Consider the following 18732-nt stretch of genomic DNA (forward strand, 5'->3'; position numbering starts at 1 on the left):
ACCAAAACCCTAAATTTTTTTTTTTTTTTTTTTTATTGGAACAGGGTCTTGCTGTGTGGTCCAGGCTGGCCTTGAACTCATGGTGTTCCTCCTGCCTCAGCCTCATGAGTGCTAGGATTACAGGCATGCACTACCATGCCTGGCTTCTATTTTGTATCTTGCTGAGATTCTTTTCATAGTATGTACTTCTGTGCTTTAAAAAATATATCGTAATTTAAGCCCTTATTGATTATTCAAAATGATCACTGTTGGAGTTAGTTGCAGTATGTTACAAATGGAGGAACTGGTATAGCTGGTGCGCTATGGGATGAGCTTCTGACAGTACTAAGTAGCTCTGGAACTTGCTTTCATGCAAATGGCTTGCCCTTCTCATGCATTAGTGCTCATGTATTAATTTTGCTCAAGTAAGAAGCATAACAGAAATCATTCAGAGATTTAGTGAATCGAAGATGAATACAGAAAAAACAATTCTCTTTGTTTATTGGTGCCTGCATCTTTGATTTGTCAGTTGTATAAACAGTGAACACCCACAGTGATTAACTTTAAAATCCTGCAGTCTTTTTAATTGAAAAGTGATATTCCTGTAATAATGATGCTGTGCAACAATATTCTTCAGCATTAACAGAATACATGGTCAAAAAGATAAAAATTTTATTTAGAAGATCACTCATCTAAATGACCGTTATGATGGTGTAATTTGAGGGAGTAGTATCTTATGACTGTCATAGTATTAGGTGCATTAAAATACGCAAGTGATTTGCAGGGCATTTATTTCTGAAGATTGATTTTAGATTTCATATAAAACAGGTGATACTTTTTCATTTCCCTTATGAACAGATATTTCTCTTTTAAGATAAAGATTTTTTAAAAAAATAGGGCTGGTGATGTAGCTTAGTGGTAGAGAGCTTGCCTGAAATGCATAAGCTCCTGGGGTTGATCCATGGGTTGGTGTTCTATATTTTCCTTTAAGTGAAGATCTTCAGATGGCTTTATTATTCTGTGAAGTATCCTGTATTCTGTGGTTTAGTATTTTCAAGTAGAAAATTAGCTGATTTTGCCATAGAATTATTGTTATTATTATTTTTTGGTACCAGGAATCAAACTCAGGACCTTATGCTTGCCAGGCAGGCACTTATGCCACTGAGCTATATCCCTGGCCCTTTTTTTCTTTTTTTTTTTTTTTTTGTCTTTTTGAGACAGGGTCTCGTTATGCAGTTCAGGCTGGCCTTGAGCTCACTTTGTAACCTAGGCTGGTCTCAAACTTGGAACGATCCTCCTGCCTCAGCCTCCCGAGTGCTGGGATTACAGGCATGCACCACCAAGCCCTGCTGGTTTTTGTTTTTGTTTTTTGTTGGCCATAGAATTATTATATAACTACTAGGTGTCATTATTTTGTTGTGGGAATACCCTTTAGAATACATATCTAATTTGATATGCCACTAGGAATTTAAAAGTTACTTGGTTCTTTACAGATCTGCTTTTTTAAAAGTGGTTTTAATTATTCCAAATAGTTTTCAGGTTCTTCTCCAGTCATCTAAAACACTTAGTCTTTTCTTTAACATTACGAGATTACATGTTTGTCTGTGCTTTCACAGTGAATTATTTCTGTAATCCTTTTTTTCTTTTTTTTTTTTTGTGGTACTAGGGATCAAACCCAGGGGCTTTTTAACTACTGAACTATATCCCCACCCCTTTTTAAATTTTATTTTATTTTATTATTATCACTATTTTTTGCCTTTTAGAGGTAGGGTCTTGCTATGCAGTTCAGGCTGGCCTTGAGCTCACTTTGCAACCCAGGCCAGTCTTAAATTCCCAACGATCCTCCTGCCTCAGCTGCCTGAGTGCTGGGATTACAGGCATGCTCCGCCACACGTGGCTTCCTTTTTAAATTTTAGTTTGTGACAAGCTCTCGCTAAGTTGCTTATATAGGCCAGGAACTTACCATCCTTCTGCCTCACGCTTTGGTGTAGCCAGGATGGAAGCATGCTCCAACTTGTCTGTCTTTCTCTTTGCAATCTTTGCAAACTCATCTTTAGTGAGGTCTGTATTTTCTTTGGTAATCTTTTAGCCCTGGACTTTGAGGGTGTTGTGATAGGTTTGCGTTTGCTTTAACTAGATGCTTACTTAACTCTAGGCATAAGGTGGATACTGATAGGTTTTTTTTTTTTTTTTTTTTAATGAAAGAATGTGTAGTGCTTTCTAGTTCATGTTTTATGTAAGGTGCCAATTCTAACCCGTGCTTTATTAGGATAGAAAGCTTTATATTCTTGCCTTTTAAAAAATTACTTATTTATTTATTTTTTGAGACAAGGTCTTACCCTGTAGTTCAGGCTGGTCTTGAACTCACTTGTGTAGCCTAGGCTGGCTTCAAACAGTAATCCTCCTGCCTCAGCCTCCCAAGTGCACCAGCACATCCAGCAATTCTTACCTTTTTGGATATTTCAGTGATAGGTTTTCTGTATTTCTTTTGCTCTGACTACTCTTGATTTGATTTGATTCGATTTTCAGGCTTCAGAAATGCTGTTTAGGGCTGGGGGTACAGCTCAGTGGTAGTATGCATGCCTAGAAATACAGTTTAAACATCAGAAAATGTGCTACCTTATAGCAATAACTGAACTGTTAGAGGAGTTCACAAATAACAGTCACTTTTCAAAAGTAGTGTTGCTGGTCTCTAATGCTGTGTTTCCTAAGGAGTTATGCTGCATATTTTCAGGTTCTTTTGTAGCAACTGTGGAATTTTTAGCATGTAATTAAGTATTGGGGACCTTCTCCTTCCCGGTTTGAATTGCAAAGTTTTTCTTACCCTGGTAAAATACTTTAGTGTACTTGCTTAGAATAATTTTCATGTTAGTTAGACTAACATAAGTTAAAGTGAGTGAAGGAACAACCTGAGAAGGAAGAATTTGATTTCATTTGTTGACTAAAGGTTTAGTGTGATGATAAATAAGTAAGTTTTAAACTGCAATAAAATAGTTAAAATATAAGTTATGAATAAGACAATGTAATATTTGTGTGTCTCTCCTTTTGCATTTAAAAAAATTAGTAACTCCATTGTCCTTACATTTTTGATGTCTGTTAATGGAAATAATGAGGGTGCCTTTGTAAGTAGTAACATTTAATAGGTGAGTGATACCAGTTTTTGAAGATCTAACCCTGTGATTGCTAGGGAAAAATGGTAAAAGAAGTTCACTCCTTTCTATTTAGTCTGAGGGGATTTCTTTTTTCAGTACTGGGTCTTGAATGGGAGGCCTTGCACATGCTAGGCAAGTGTCCTCCTACCGAGGTATGCCCACACCTCTTTTTATTTTCTTTAGGGATAAGAGGTTGCCATGTTGCCTGGGATGGCCTCAAATTTGAGATCTTCCTGAGCAGATGGTATTACAAACATACACTGCCTCATCTGGCTACAGGAATTTTGTCAGTTGAAAAATATCTACATAATTGTTAAGTGTTAAATTTTTCTACATTGGTAATAACTTCATATTCAACAGAATGGAAGTTTTGGATTTAAAAAGATTTCTGTCTTTATATGCTTACATTCTGTGAAGGAAGGATGTTACTTAAATAATCATATAAGCACATGTACAGACTGGAAAAAGTACAGTGAGAAAAACCTTACTCAGGTTTTGAATGCAAAGTAAATGTATCTTGTGACTGTAGACAAAATATGCATGTTTTTAAAGTTATTCAGTGTATATAGAAGTTAATAAAAATTATTTTTTATTTTTTTATTTCTTTATTTTTTGTCTTTTTTGAGACAGGGTTACCCTATGCAGTTCAGGCTGGCCTTGAGCTCACTTTGTAGCCCAGGTCTTGAACTCGCAGCAGTCCTCCTGCCTCAGCCTTCAGAATGCTGGGATTATAGGTGTGCACCACCATGCCCGGCAGAAGTTAATAAAATTAAGGTTTATTTTACTTTTAATTTGAAATATAAATTTTTAAATCTTCCTTGTGGAAAACTTAAAAACATCATTTCATTGTGGACTTAAAACAGCATTTCATTGTGGAAAACTTAAAAACACTGAAAAAAATAGCATTTCAAATACCTGTGCATCTCTTACTCTGTTCCAGCTGTTACTGGTACTCTATAATTTTTTATTTCTCTCAGCTCCATTTTTAGTACTTTTAACCAAGCTCAGCCAGGTGTGGTGGCACCTGTAATCCCAGCACTTGGGAGGCTGAGACAAGAGAATCTGCAAGTTTGAAGCCAGGCTGAACTGCAGAGCGAAATCCGCTTTCAAAATAAAGAATAAATAAATAAATCCAGTATGTATCTGTAATAGATTTAAGAAAATTTAACTACAGTATCATTGTTACAGCTAGTAAAAATCATATAGAACTCCTTAATATCATGTTACTCCCAAGTTTTTAATTTTTCCTCCTCTCAAAAAATGTTTCAAATCAGGATATAAACAATATCTATAGCTAGAAGTTGGCTGATGTTTCTCTTAAATTTCTCCTAACCTGTATAGATTCTTCATTTCTCTCCTTTCTTCATGTTTTTTGTGGTGTATACAGTGTTTGTTAATTGGGTTATTTGTAAAGTTTTCTGTGTACTATGTTAGACTGAGTTTGAGTGGATTCAGATTCCTGGATTCTTAGCTGGGGAACAAGGTACTTTATAGATGGTATAAGTAGTTCCTAATGCATCACATCAAGAAACGTGTCCTGTTATCTTACTTTTAGTGTACTTATTGATGAATTTAGATGTTTTCAGCATTGTCTGTTTATTATAAAGTTCCCTTTAAATTTTTAATGTTTTTAATATCTCCTGATGATCATTGAATTCATTATGTCATTGGGGGCTACAAAACGATACATTTTGTATCCTGTATTTTAAAATTATTATTTTGGTAGTGCTAGAGCTTGAACCCAGGGCCTTAGGCAATGAGTTGTGATTCTTGTAAAAGAATTATTTGTATGTTTACTTTCTAATACAGTCTGTGGAGAGAGTTCAGGATAGAGGCTTGACTTTTTCTCATTATTCATTCTCAGAATGAGTTGGTATCCAGTAGCTGTGAAAGGTTACCTATGAGTCTTTTCCCCCCTCAGTTCTAATACGTGGATTTTTACTTATTTTGTGTTTAAATTGTAAATATAATTCTTTTTTTGGGGGGGTTGTTCGTTCGTTTGTATTTTGAGACAGGGTCTCACTATATAGTCCAGCTGGCCTTGAATGCATATGTAGCCCAAGCTAGCCTTGATCTTGAGGTTAGCCTCCTGCCTTGGTCTTCTAAGTGTTTCAGTTATAGGAATGGACCATCATGCCTAGTGTAGGTATAATTTTTCTGATGCTCAAATTACCTCATTTTTGACCTTTCAGAGTTTAAGTGCACACATGTGTAATTTTTGACATTACTCTCTGCCAATTGTTGGTAATTTCCTTGTGTTCAAACTCAAGATGATCTAGTCTCATCTGCTGCCCCAATTCTGGAATTAACTGATTTTCTTGTCCCTGGCTGACTGTGGGAAATATAATTGGGACACCTCAGTCTTTCTGGTTTTTTGAGACAGGGTCTCATGATGTAGTTCAAGCTGGCCTTGAACTCATTAAGTAACCCAGGCTAGCCTCGAATTCATGGCTATCCTCCTTACCTCAGCCTCCCAAGTGCTGGGATTAGTGTGTACCACCACTTCTAGCTTCCTCAATGTTAAAGATAGGGTTACAAAGTTTACTAGTTTATCTTGGCTTATGAGCCCATCAATATTTTCAGCAGTACTTAAATAAAAACTAAAACACACACACACACACACACACACACACACACACACACACACAGATAAATCTGGGGCCTGGAGATGTAGCTTAATAGTAGAGCACTTGCTGACCATGAGCAAGACCCTGGGTGAGTTCTGTTTGGTGTCCACAAAATAAACAAAGTAAAACTGAGTGCAAAAGTACATGTCCATAATCCCAGCTTCTTGGGAGGCTGATGAAAAAGGATCCCAAACTTGAGGTCCTTTAGATTTTTATAAGAAATATTTATTCTCTTATATGTGTTTTGTCTTATAAACTGATTCTTGTGGGAAGAATCTGTTGAATTTAGAATTTTAGAATTTAGAATTTTAGAATATCTCAGTACTTAAATTGATAAATTATTTTTTTGTTTTTACTTTTCAGGTTACAGGAATTGACTGTTTGTTCAGAAGACAATGTTGATGTCCATGATATAGAGTTACTACAGTATATCAATGTGGATTGTGCAAAATTAAAACGACTCCTGAAGGGTAAGTTTAAATGTATGATACATCTGAAATTAATCACTGTGGGCCATAACTCAGTATTAATTGTCTTGAACTCGAGCATCAAAGTGAATTTTATAATGTAAATGTTCTTGTGAAATGGCCAGTAATACATATGATTCACTAACTTTCGAACCTTTCAAAATAATACAATAGAATCATCAAGAAATCAAATAATAAATGTTGGTGAGGTTGTGGGGGGAAAACTTCTACATTGTTGGTGGGAATGTAAACTAGTACAACCACAGTGGAAATCCATATGGAGATTCTTCAAAAAATTCAAAATAGAAACTCCATTTGACCCAGATATTCCCCTTTTAGGTTTCTTGAAAGAGTTAAAGACTTTACATTATAGTGATACATGCCTACCATGTTTATAACAGCACAACTCATAGTAGTTAAATCAACAAATGAATGGTAAAGACAATGTCTTTATTCTAGGCACTAAAAGGTTAAGATACTGTATTTTGTAATGCTGTAAACTTACTACTTTGCCATAAATAAGGATAAACTTGAGTCATTTGTAGGAAAATGAATGCACCTTGAAACCATAATGTTAAGTGAAATAAGGGAGACGCAGAAGCTTGAGGATTCATATATGGAATTTGAACTCTTAGGTCTGGCTGTAGGTTATAGAATAATCTGTTTAGCTATTGTAGTGCTTAAATCAGATAGTCTTTAGCAGATTATCAGAGTTTCAGTGCAGAATATATCAGACTGTGATTGTAGGGTGAGAAGAGAAATTGAGCCAGGTGTCTTACTTCTGACATTACTGTTTTCATCTCTCTTACTGACTAGTTTTATAGCATTATAAAACACGGTATCTTAACCTTTCATTGTCTAGTTTTGCTGCGCTATAGAACATGTCAGTAGTCCCAGGTGGGAACAACTTCTAAGATGTGATTTTAAAGTTTTCAGAAGTGTTTTACATGATTATGTCAATTGGAATAAACTGTCAAAAGAAATTGAATTGAATGAGCAGAGAATTACTGTTATTTTATTTGATTTAATATAATGAAATATCAGTGAACATTATTCATGAGTATGAATCCATAAATCTCATGTCATAAAAATATTTTTCTGTTTTATATATTATTGTACCCTGGTTAATTAAATGTATAACATTATAGTGTATTGTTCACACTTTAATTTTACTTTGTGTCTTCATCAAGATACTTTCAGTGTTCTTAATGTCTGACCCAAGAGGAGATGGATTATATTAGCTTTGAAAATGTCAACAGTTGTATAGTATAATACAGTTTTCAAAATACATAGTTTTGTTTTCTTAACATTGACCTTAAACTCCAACAATTCACCAGACATAAACAAAAAAGGATCATCTGTATAGATGAATAATATAAGGCTGTGTTCCATGTATATTACCCTTGTTCAGATTTTTGATCTGTGGCTGTTAATTTAGTTCAGCGGTAGCGTGCTCACCCACTGTGTATAAGACCCTGGGTTTGATCCCCAGCACTGCCAAAAATGAATTTATTACTTAAGGATATTACTGTTGTAAAAATCAAGTAAAAGTTTAATCAATTTTCAGTAACTTTATTAAAGCAAAAAAAAATCACTTTAGATATTAGGACAAGCTATATGTATGTGCATCACAGTTAATTTAGGTTGTAATGTGCAACCATTCAATTCATAGTTAAAATTTGCAATATTTTATTTTATTTTTTCATGGTACTAGGTTGAATTCAGGATCTTGGGTATGCTAGACAAGTGCTCCACCACTTAGGTATAACCCCACCCTGAAGTTAGTAAGTAAGTGGGAATGACATTTGGCCCAACTCTTCTGAAAAGCAATTTGGCAGCCTTAAAAATACTCATCTCTTTGACCAGACTCTTTCACTTTCAGGTGTTTTCTTACCTTAAACGGTATCAAAAAACTTCGGTATATAAAGTACTTATTGTTATTCATAATAGTGAAATGTTGAAAATAAATACAGAACTAGAAATTTTTAATAACCTGTGATTTAATTCAGTGACTTAAATATTCTGAGAAAGATCAAAGCATACTGGAAAGACTGTGGCTTTGAAGTTTAATTCAGTCATGTAGTTGATTTGTAACTGTAGACACAAAGTTTACTTATCTGTAATAGTTTGAAAGCATTAACATTTTGAAAGTATTAACTATATCATTCTAGTACTGAAAAGAGCAGTAAAACTTACTGTTGTATAAAGAGTCATCAAAGAACACATATGAGAATTTTCTGGAAAAAAATTAGGGATATTGTGCAAAGTGTAAAGGATAGATTTGGTAGGGCCGATCTGATCTGATTGTGTTAAATGTTTTTGCTTCATACATACATAGGAAAAGGGATAGAGTAATATTTACCAAACTGTTGACTGGTTGTCTCTGTATGGTAGAATCATGATGATACTTTAATTTTCCCTTGGGCTGTTTTTGTTTGTTTGATTTTGGTACTATGGATTGAACCCAGGACCTTCTCACTGAGCCACATCCCCAGCCCATTTTTAAGTTTTATTTTGAGATGGGGTCTTGCTGAGTTAACTGGGTTGGACTGGAACTTGGGGTCCTTCTGCCTCATTCGAGAGTGCTGGGATAATAGGCACACACCACCACGCCTGGCTTGTATGTTTAAAATTTTCCACAGTGACTGTTTTTTTTTTTGAGACAGGGTTTCACTATGCAGTTCAGGATGGCCTTGAACTCACTTTGTAGCCCAAGCTGGCTTTGAACACACAGCAGTCCTGCCTTAGCCTGAGTGCTGGGATTACAGGTGTGTACCACCACATCTGGCCTCACAGTGACCATATTTTATACTTTTTTTTTTTTTTTGATACTGGAATCAAACTCAGGACCTTGCACTTGCCAGGTAGGTGCTTGTGCCACTGAGCTACATCCCCAGCTCTGTACCTTTTTTTATTAAACAGCAAATTTTTATGAAAAGTAAAACAAAGGAAAAAATTTACAGCTTTTGAAGTTCAAGACACATGAGCTTTTTATTTTGTCTTTTGTGGATATAACTAATGAATTTTGGGTTTATATTAATTGTCTTTACATTTACATTGCCTATAAATAATACTGGAACAAAAGTAGTATGAAAAAGAAAAGTTATTTTTGCTACCAGCTTTGGTTTGTATTTGTATTCATTAAATAACTAAAGTTAATTGAAACAAATTTTTTTCTCCCCAGAAATAGCATTTAAATTTAAAGCCCTAAAGAAGGTTGCACAGTTAGCAGTTATAAATAGCCTGGAGAAGGTAAGATTATCCTCTTTGATATTAAAATTTTGGTTATAAATTTTGCTGTCTTTAACATTTGAGTAAAAATCATGACTGAGTGATAGTTTTACATTAACTTTTAGGAAGAATGCATCACAATATTTTTATGAGGGAAATCAGAAGTTGGGACTTTACTATATTAAAAGCTTACTACTTTCAACAAAGACGTATGTTTTGTTTTCTGCAGGCCTTTTGGAACTGGGTAGAAAATTATCCAGATGAATTTACAAAGCTATACCAGATTCCACAGACTGATATGGCTGGTAAGAAAGATTTTTAAATAATTGTATTTTGAAGTCTTACTTACAAGGTTAAAACCAGTTTTTCCAAGTTACTTTTTAAAATACAAGTGCTTTTACATACTCTGTTGTCTGAGATCGAACGGGAAATAATGTTTTTCTGTCATATTTTTAAATTGCCCCCATCCCTTTTTCCTTTGAGCAAATAAGGAAGTTTGAAATGAACTCTAATCTTTAGAGTTATAATTGGGATGTTTCATGGCTCTCTGTTAGAGAGAACTACCTTTCTTTTTGTTCTAAGACTTTATATTTGGTGAGATATGTTTAAAGCAGTAATTTTTTTTTGCCTGAGAGGTAAAAATATTGGGAACATAGCTGAATGGTGGAGAATACAGACTTGGGGAATTTTGATAATCTCTTTGGAAAGCAAATTAGTCTTTTTGAGACAGGGTCTCACTCTGCAGTTCAGACTGGCCTTGAGCTCACTTTGTAGCCCAGGCTGGTCTCAAACTCACAACGATCCTCCTGCCTCAGCCTCCCAAGTCCTGGGATTACAGGCGTGCGCCTCCTGCCTGGCCACAAATTAGTCTTTATTGCTCTACTGCATTACATTTTGCACAAGGAACCTTCATATTGAGACAAAACACAAGACCAGCCATTCTAAAATGCTTGCTTTTCCATTGATTAAGATAGCTCTCTTGACACATAGACAATGTAACATTGCTTGTTTGCTTAACTAAATGAAATTGTATAATTGTTTAGCTGAACTTCCAAATTTTTTTTCTTAGAAATGTGGTCTTCGGGTTTTTGGATAGTGCTGCCTTTTAATTTAATGTCAGAGATTTTCTTCTCATCTAATAATGTCATTTAATATTTGTATTTTTCACATAGAATGTGCAGAAAAGCTGTTTGACTTGGTGGATGGCTTTGCTGAAAGCACCAAACGGAAAGCAGCAGTTTGGCCATTGCAAATCATTCTCCTTATTTTGTGTCCAGAAATAATCCAGGACATATCTAAGGACGTGGTTGATGAAAACAACATAAATAAGGTAAGCAGGGCAGAATTAATTTCCATTATGTCCAGATATGAAAGTTTGTTTTACTCAAGGTGTGTATTACTTTATGCTTATCATTCTTTAAGCAGATTATTTTAGGGGCTCATTTCAGTTATAATCTTAGGTCTCCTCATTTGCTCGTCTTAGCAGAGATGTACATAATTTTTTTTTTGAGGAGGGGTGCAATGACTAAAAATTTAAAACAGTCTCTTAGTGTCTTTATTTTACCACTGAAGACTAAGTGGTAGTTCTGTTAATGAAGTTTTATTACTAATCACTTCAAGGATTGCCCTGCTAGATGCTGTCACTTTTATAAGTGTGTTATTTGAATGTATTTAGGTGTGTATTCACTTGATGCTACTGAAATGATCTAGTAACCCATTTTAAGGGTTTTTTGGTTTTTTTTGTTTTTTTTTGTTTTTTTTTTGGCTTTTTCTCCGGTACCGGGAACCGAACTCACGACCTTGTGCTTGCCAGGCAGGCGCTTTGCCGCTGAGCTAAATCCCCAGCCCCCCGCTGAGCTAAATCCCCAGCCCCAAGGGATTTTTTACAACAATTTTCATAGAATTTTATTAAGAAGGTAAGCTACCACATACACTATCTATACTGAAATTGGTGCCATAACAACTGGTAATTCTAAGAGGATATTACACATTTTTAAAAAAGAAGAGCTGATATTAATCTTACAGTTTTATTGGAAGTTTACTATCAGTTTTACTCTACCTTTTTTATTTGCCACTTTGGAAGAAATATCCTTAGCTGACTAAAGATGAGATGCACTCTGCAATACTTGGTCATAGATGGAGATGTTCAAAGTCAGTGGGATGATTTAGGACCTTTTAGAAATATTGGGTAGGGAATTTATGATTGAACGGCAAATAAATGGTTAAGGTAATTCTTGAGAGTCTGTTATTCTCTGGTATTCCCCTTAGGAATATATCCCTACTTTTTTTTGTTTGTTTGTTTGTTTTTTTGGTTTTTCTCCGGTACTGGGAACCAAACTCACGACCTTGCGCTTGCCAGGCAGGCGCTTTTGCCACTGAGCTAAATCCCCAGCCCCTATATCCCTACTTTTGAGGACACCGTTTTTTCATGTTAGATTGTTGGAATTCCTTCAAAGTAGCAGATTTGGTTGGTTTGTTTCTATTTACTGGGAAAATGGAAATCATTTTAAAGACTATTATAAATTCAGTAATGCTCAAGTAAATTTATATTATAATTTCAGCTACATCTTTCTAAATGTTTATCAGTCATTTGTATATCTTCAGTGATTTATTTGCTTTTCCATTGGTTTGTCTTTATTGATTTATAGAAGAGGTATATTCTTATTTGGTTTCTGTCTTTAAACTTTATGGATTCTTTTTGCTCTTTAGATATTTAAAATGTGCATGTAGGAAATCCAGTCTTGTTTCTTATCCCCTAGCTTTTTGGTCAGAGCTTTCCTCTCCCAAGATTTTATTCACTTTATTAAAGTATAATTCATGTACTATAAATTCACCCCTTTAATGCATACAGTTTGCTGATTTTTAGTATATCCACAAAGTCGTGCAGTTATCTCTATTTAATTCCAGAACTGATAAAGGTGAGACAGACGAGTGTTCTCAGCTCTTCCCCCTCCCATCAAAAATATAAACTAGCCGGCCATGGTGACCCACACCTGTAATCCCAGCACTGGGCAGGCTCAGGCAGTAGGAGTGCTGTGAGTTTGAGGCCAGCCTGGGGTACTTAATGAGCTCAAGGCCAGGCTGAGCTGCATAGCAAGACCCTGTCTCAAAAATAAAACAAAACAGAAAAGACTCCTCGTAAACTATGTGAAGTGATGGGTATGTTGATTAACTTGATCATTTCACAGTGTACATGTATATCCTAATATCATGTTGCACTCATTAAATACATACAGTTTTTATTTGTCAATCATACCTCAAGTAAAACTGAAAAACTTGCAAGCGCACAATGATTAGGAACTAGAAAAAAACTACATACATATGTCAGCGTTTATTTTCGTGTATGTAACTACACAGATACAAATGTTAAAATTTACATTCATAAAGAAAATGAAGATTATGTATATACTTGTAATATGGAAATAATCACACAAAGACATATATTTCTTCATTCAAAAATTTATACTTCAGAGCTGGGGATGTAGCTCAGCAGCACAGCGCCTGCCTAGCTAGCGCAAGGTCGTGAGTTAGATTCCTGTACCAAAAAAAAAAAAAAAGTACTCCAATGCCTATCATAGCTTTATTCATAATAGCCTAAATTCGAAGACAGATTCAATGTCCATCAGCTCAATTAACTAACTGTGGTATACTGAGATAATGGAAACTAATGGACTACTTACTGTTCTTTAATTAAAAGTAACTACTGAGTCAACAGTGTGATAAATCTCCAGAAAACACTATGTTAAGTAAAGGAAGACAGGGGCTGGGGATTTAGCTCAGCGGCAAAGCGCCTGCCTGGCAAACGCAAGGTCGTGAGTTCGGTTCCCGGTACTGGAGAAAACCCCCCCTCCAAAAAAAAAAGTAAAGGAAGACAGACTCAAGACATACCGCATAGTTTTTTTTTTTTTTTTTTTTACCGCATTTTTTTTTTTTTTTTTTTATCTTAGGTATGATTTCTTTTTAATTTTTTTTTTGTTGTTGTACTAGAGATTGAACTCGTGGCCTTGTAGATGTTAAGCATGTGTTCTAGCACTAAGCTACAACCCAGCCCTATACAGTTTCTTTTAAAAGAATTTCTGGAGAAAACAAAATTTAGAGACAGAGAACCAGTCAGTTAATTCCAGGAGTGGGAGTTAGCAGAGGTCATGAGTTTCACTGTGGGTCTGTGATGACTCTTTCTCAGAATTTTTTGTGCACGTATGTGCTACTCCTCTTGTGGCAACCAGGTAACAGAAGGTGAGAGAACCAGAGAGGAAGGGTCTGGGATCAGAAGTAGTGGCCAAGGTCATGCCTTCATAACTCACTCCTCTTTCAGAAGGCCTCAGCTTCTGTGTATGTACTTCCTAATAATGCCGTGAAATTACGACATCAGACCCTTATTATGCAGTAACTTCCCAAAAGCTGATCAGCAGCCAAACTTTCAACACAGACTTTTTGGAGAATATATGTGTGTATATATATATATATATTTTTTTTCTTTTTCTTTTTCTTTTTGGTCTTTTTGAGATAGGGTCTTGCTGTGCAGCTCAGGCTGGCTCTGAGCTCACTTTGTAGCCCAGGCTGGTTTCGAACTCACAATGATCCTCCTGCCTCAGCCTCCTGAGTGCTGGGATTATAGGCATGTGCCTCCACGCCCAGCTGGAGAATAGTTTTGATACCACCATAACACTATATACTTAATAAAACATTTCCTTCTGTTGCTTCATTCTGGTTCTCAGAAAATGTGTATTTTATATAATGACTTTTTACTGTTGAAAATAATTATTCTAACACTTATTTGTGCTAAATTAATCAGAATTTGGGTGTTTCATTATTTTTATGGCCTGGAATGAGTGAATGAATGATTGATTGATTGATTGATTGATTGATTTTTTAGAGCATCTCCCTATGTAGTTCAGGCTGACCTTGAACTACTATATAGTCCAGGGTGGCCTTGAACTCTCACGGAAATCCTCCTGCTTTAGCCTCCCAAGTGCTGAGGTTACAGGCCAGTGCCACCACACCTGGCTAAGGCTGAAATAATTTAAACAGTAGAAATTATCTAATTAGACATCAGTTGTAAAATCATCAGGATTTGAAGCTCTGAAGTTTTTCTTTCACTTTTGCTTATTTCATTAATTGTAAAGAAAAGTAATAAATTGACATAATAGAAGGTATCTTAGTTACTTTTCTCATTGCTGAGACAAGATACCTGCCACCCAAAGTTAAAGAAGGGAGGGTTTATTTCAGCTTAGTTTGTAGAAGTTTCAGTCCATAGTTGGCTGGTTCCAAGGTAGGGTGGCATTGCAGTGGGGCATCACAGATAAGAAATAATTCCTGGTAGGCAAAAGCCCACAGAAACAGCAAGCAGCAAGTGACGAGCAACAAGCAATGGCCACAGCAGCACGCTTTCTCGTATATTTTATCCCTAGGGATGTGTAGCAGTCATACCCTCAATCCTAGCTTTCCACTGTGAATCAGTCCCAGCATCTCATCCTTGATCCCAGCATCACACACCCTAGATACAGCCCCCTCTGAAAAGTCCCATCCATGACTGCATGAGGCTTTGGTCAACATCTAGTTACAAGCCACACAGGGGCATTCAGAGAAAAAGCAAGCCTCATACTCACTTCTGATTTTCAGTTTTGTACTACCATATGACTGCTGGCTACTTAAGTGTATTTCTGAAACTAGTTTATGTATCTGCTGTTTAAAATAACATCACCTTTTCTAAATACTCATGCTTGTTTATGTATGTAATTTTTAAATACTATTTTTATTATCTTTAATTATTTTTAAAATAAAATATATTTAATTATAAAATTTAATTATAAAATAAAAATATCTTTATTTTTATTATCTTTAATTATGGTAAAATATATATAAAATATACCACTTCAAGCATCTTTAAGGGTACAATTTAGTAACTTTTTTTTTTGCTTTTGTTTTTTGAGACAGAGTTTCACTGCCCTGGAACTTGCCTCACCCTCCCAAATACTGGGACTACATGCATGTGTGACTATGCCCAGTCAACTTAGTAGTTTTACGTATAATTCAGATTCTTACACAGCCAGTCTTCAAAACCTTTTTGTTTTGCAAAACTGAGACTCTATACCCATTTAAACAACTCCTCTTTCCCCTTTAACTCCTTGGCAGTGTACATCTATTGTAAATTATATGTGTATACCAACATTTTCTTTATACAGATTTATACTTGGGTTGCTTTTGCCTTTATCCAAATTTATATTTATCCAAGTGAGTATTTGGATTGCTTTTACTTTTTGGCTTTGGTGAATAATGCTATGGTGGACATGGGTGTACAAGTAACTTTGAGATCCTGCTTTCAGTTCTTTAGGGTATATTCAGCAGTAGAATTGCTGCATTATATGATAATTCCTTTTTCAATTTTTTGAACATTTTCTGTCCATTGTAAAGTCACTTTTGATAGTTGTTTTTTGCTGCAAATCATATCTTTCAATTTTATGAGCACAGATGTAGATAATTACTGTCCACATAACATACAACTTTTGTGTTGTTCCCATTCTGCCAGCCAGAAGGAAAGAAGATCACATAGCAGAGCGCATTGGGGGTTTGTGTGGGCCAGGCCCACAAATGGCATGCATCACTTTGATCATATTCCGCTGGCTAGAACTGAAGTCACATGGCCACATCTAACTGCAGGAGAGGCCAAGAAAGCTGCATCTCTGGGAGCATAGTAATTCTCCGTGAGAATCAAAGAATAAAGGAGTTAAAGTAGAGAGGAAGTCAAGGATGGCTTAGACTGCTATTTCCCTAGAATTTGCAGTTTTGCCCACACTCCCTCTTTTTTTTTTACTTCCTTTCCTTTGTGTGTGGTGCTGAGGTCAAACCCAGTACTTTTATATAATGGAATATTACACAGCTATAAAGAAAGATAAACTTGAGGCTTTTATAGGTAAGTAGTCACAACTAGAGACCATACTCATAAGTGAAATAAATCAGACCTGCATGTGCAAGCACTGCATTGTTTCACTAGTATAAAACCTGAAAGAGTTAATTTAAACTAAGAGGTATGATAGACAAATGATAGGAAAACACTCAAGGGTAAAGGGCAACTGGGATGTGGGAAAAGAGAAGGGAAAGAAGGAGAAATTTTGTATGTATGTATATACAGGATAGTTAACATAGTTGTTCTACTGTCTTTCTTTGCTGAGAGAAACTGTCAGTGAGTCCTTGGTTGATCAATATTGCATGTCTCTGTTTTCATGAGAAACCACTTTGAAGATATCAATATGTAATACAACAAGCATTGTTAATTTTCTACCACTTTGTTTGTAACTCTGTATTGTCTGTACTGTTCTTTTGCTATTTTGTAAAAGGTTGTCTGTTAATGTTTTCCTCCTTTTATTTAAAACAAAAAAACAAAAAAACAAACAAACCCAGGGCCTCGTACGTGCCAGGACTGTCACAGAATTACATCCCAATGCTTTTTAAAAATTTGTCTTGATGTGCTGTCTAAGGTAGTCTTGAACTTATTGGCTCAAGTGAGTCTTGCATTTCAATATCCCAAGTAGCTGGGACTATAGGTACTTGTTGCCGCATGTAGCACAAGTTACTTTGTTATGGACTAGAAGTTACATACTGACGATTCTTGTTTGCTGGGACATTAATGCTGATTATATGTACTAAAACATTTTAGGCAGGCACTTATACCACTGAGTTATAGCCCTGGCCCCCTATTTTTTTTGGGGGGGGGTTGCTGGGAATTGAACTCAGGACCTTGCACTTGCCTCTCAAGCATTTTAGATGAAGTGTGGGTAGAACTTTAGCTAAGTTTAAGTTAATAGGATTTAGGGGGCTGGGTGTAGCTTAGGTGGGCATATGTGTACTTAGCATGACTGAGGCCCTGGGTCAATTCCCAGCACTGGAGGGAAAAAAGCCAGAGTCAAAAGGGACACAGATGTATAAATGTTAAAGGTATATAATGGAAAGGGCAGAAGAGTCATGTAGGCGCTGATAAACTATGAAGATAAAGAGGCAGAAGTTAACAATTTAGAAGACCCTATGAGCTACACTAAGTTTAAACTTAATCTTTAGGTAGTGAGGAAAGAATCAGTTGAAAGTTAGAGATAGGTGAAATTGTGTTTTGGGGTGATGAAAAGAAAGTTCAAACTTCTTTCTTTCCTTTTTTTGGTCTCCAGTACTGAGGTTTGAACTCAGAACCTTTGTACTGAGCTACATCCCCAGCCTTTTTTTTTTTTTTTTGGACAGGGTCTCACTGTGTAGTTCAGGCTGCCCTTGAACTTACGGCGATCCTCCTGCTTCAGTCTCCTGCGTGCTAGGATTATAGGTGTGTGCCACCATGCCCAGCATCCCAACCCATTTTTTGAGACAGGGGTCTCAATGAGTTGCCCAGGTTGGGCCTGAACTTGTGATCCTGCTGCATCAACCTCCTAGAGTTCTGGCATTACAGGCCCAGCTAGCTTCTTTAAAACATTTAAAAATTATTTTTAAGCATACAGTGCAGTGCCATTAACATAGTCACAGTATTTTGCAGTGATCATCACTATTTCCAGAACATTTTAAAAGTTCAAACAGAAACCTGTACCCATTAGACAATAACTTCTTATCTCCTTTCTCCCTTGCTCCTCAGTCTCTGTGCTACTTTTTTTTTTGTGTGTGCTACTTTCTTTCTCTAAATTTGCGAATTGAAACCGGGTGTGGTGGCACACACCTGTAAACTCAGCACTCAAGAGGTAAGGCAGGAGGATTGCCATGAGTTTGAGGCCAACCTGGACTATATATATTTAAGTTCAAGGCCAGGCTGCATTACATAGGGAGACCTTGTCTCAAACAAAACAAAACAAACAACAAACAAAATTTTATAATTCTACATTATATTTCACATAAATGGAGCCATGTGTCTGATTTAACATAATATCTTCAGGGTTCATCTATGTTATGGCATGTATCAGAATTTTATTCCTTGTGACTGAATAATAGTCGATTGTATGCATATATCACATTCTGTTTATCCATTCATCTGTTGATAGACACATAGCCATTGGAGCATAAGACTGATTTTCTCATCAGGGACCATAAATGTGTGTTTCTCTTTAGAATGTCAATCAATGAATTATTAATTTTAATTTTATGAGTTTTATTACATTAAATAATGAGTACTTAACAGAAAAAAATGACAAAAATAATTGAGTTTTTAATATTTATTGTTTATAAAAAGCATAAAAAATTTCAACATTGACTGGTTTTTGGTGTATAAAGTCTAAAAAACAGGGGCTGGGGATTTAGCTCAGTGGC

General features: G+C 35.8%; 1 protein-coding gene across 5 annotated transcripts in view; it reads left to right on the top strand.

Moving 5' to 3' along the window:
• Nf1 (neurofibromin 1) overlaps positions 1-18732 on the top strand; it is a 258325-nt gene that overhangs the window by 55927 nt on the left and 183666 nt on the right. For all 5 annotated transcript variants that reach the window (XM_005402798.2, XM_005402800.2, XM_005402799.2 and 2 more), the window contains exons 5-8: positions 6122-6228; positions 9410-9477; positions 9686-9761; positions 10629-10786. In XM_005402798.2, coding sequence (XP_005402855.1) covers positions 6122-6228; positions 9410-9477; positions 9686-9761; positions 10629-10786 — 409 coding nt within the window. The remainder of the gene's footprint in view (positions 1-6121; positions 6229-9409; positions 9478-9685; positions 9762-10628; positions 10787-18732) is intronic.

This window comes from Chinchilla lanigera, unplaced genomic scaffold (assembly GCF_000276665.1).
Source record: "Chinchilla lanigera isolate Chin_1 unplaced genomic scaffold, ChiLan1.0 scaffold00080, whole genome shotgun sequence".
In the NCBI taxonomy this organism is placed as follows: Eukaryota; Metazoa; Chordata; class Mammalia; order Rodentia; family Chinchillidae; genus Chinchilla; species Chinchilla lanigera.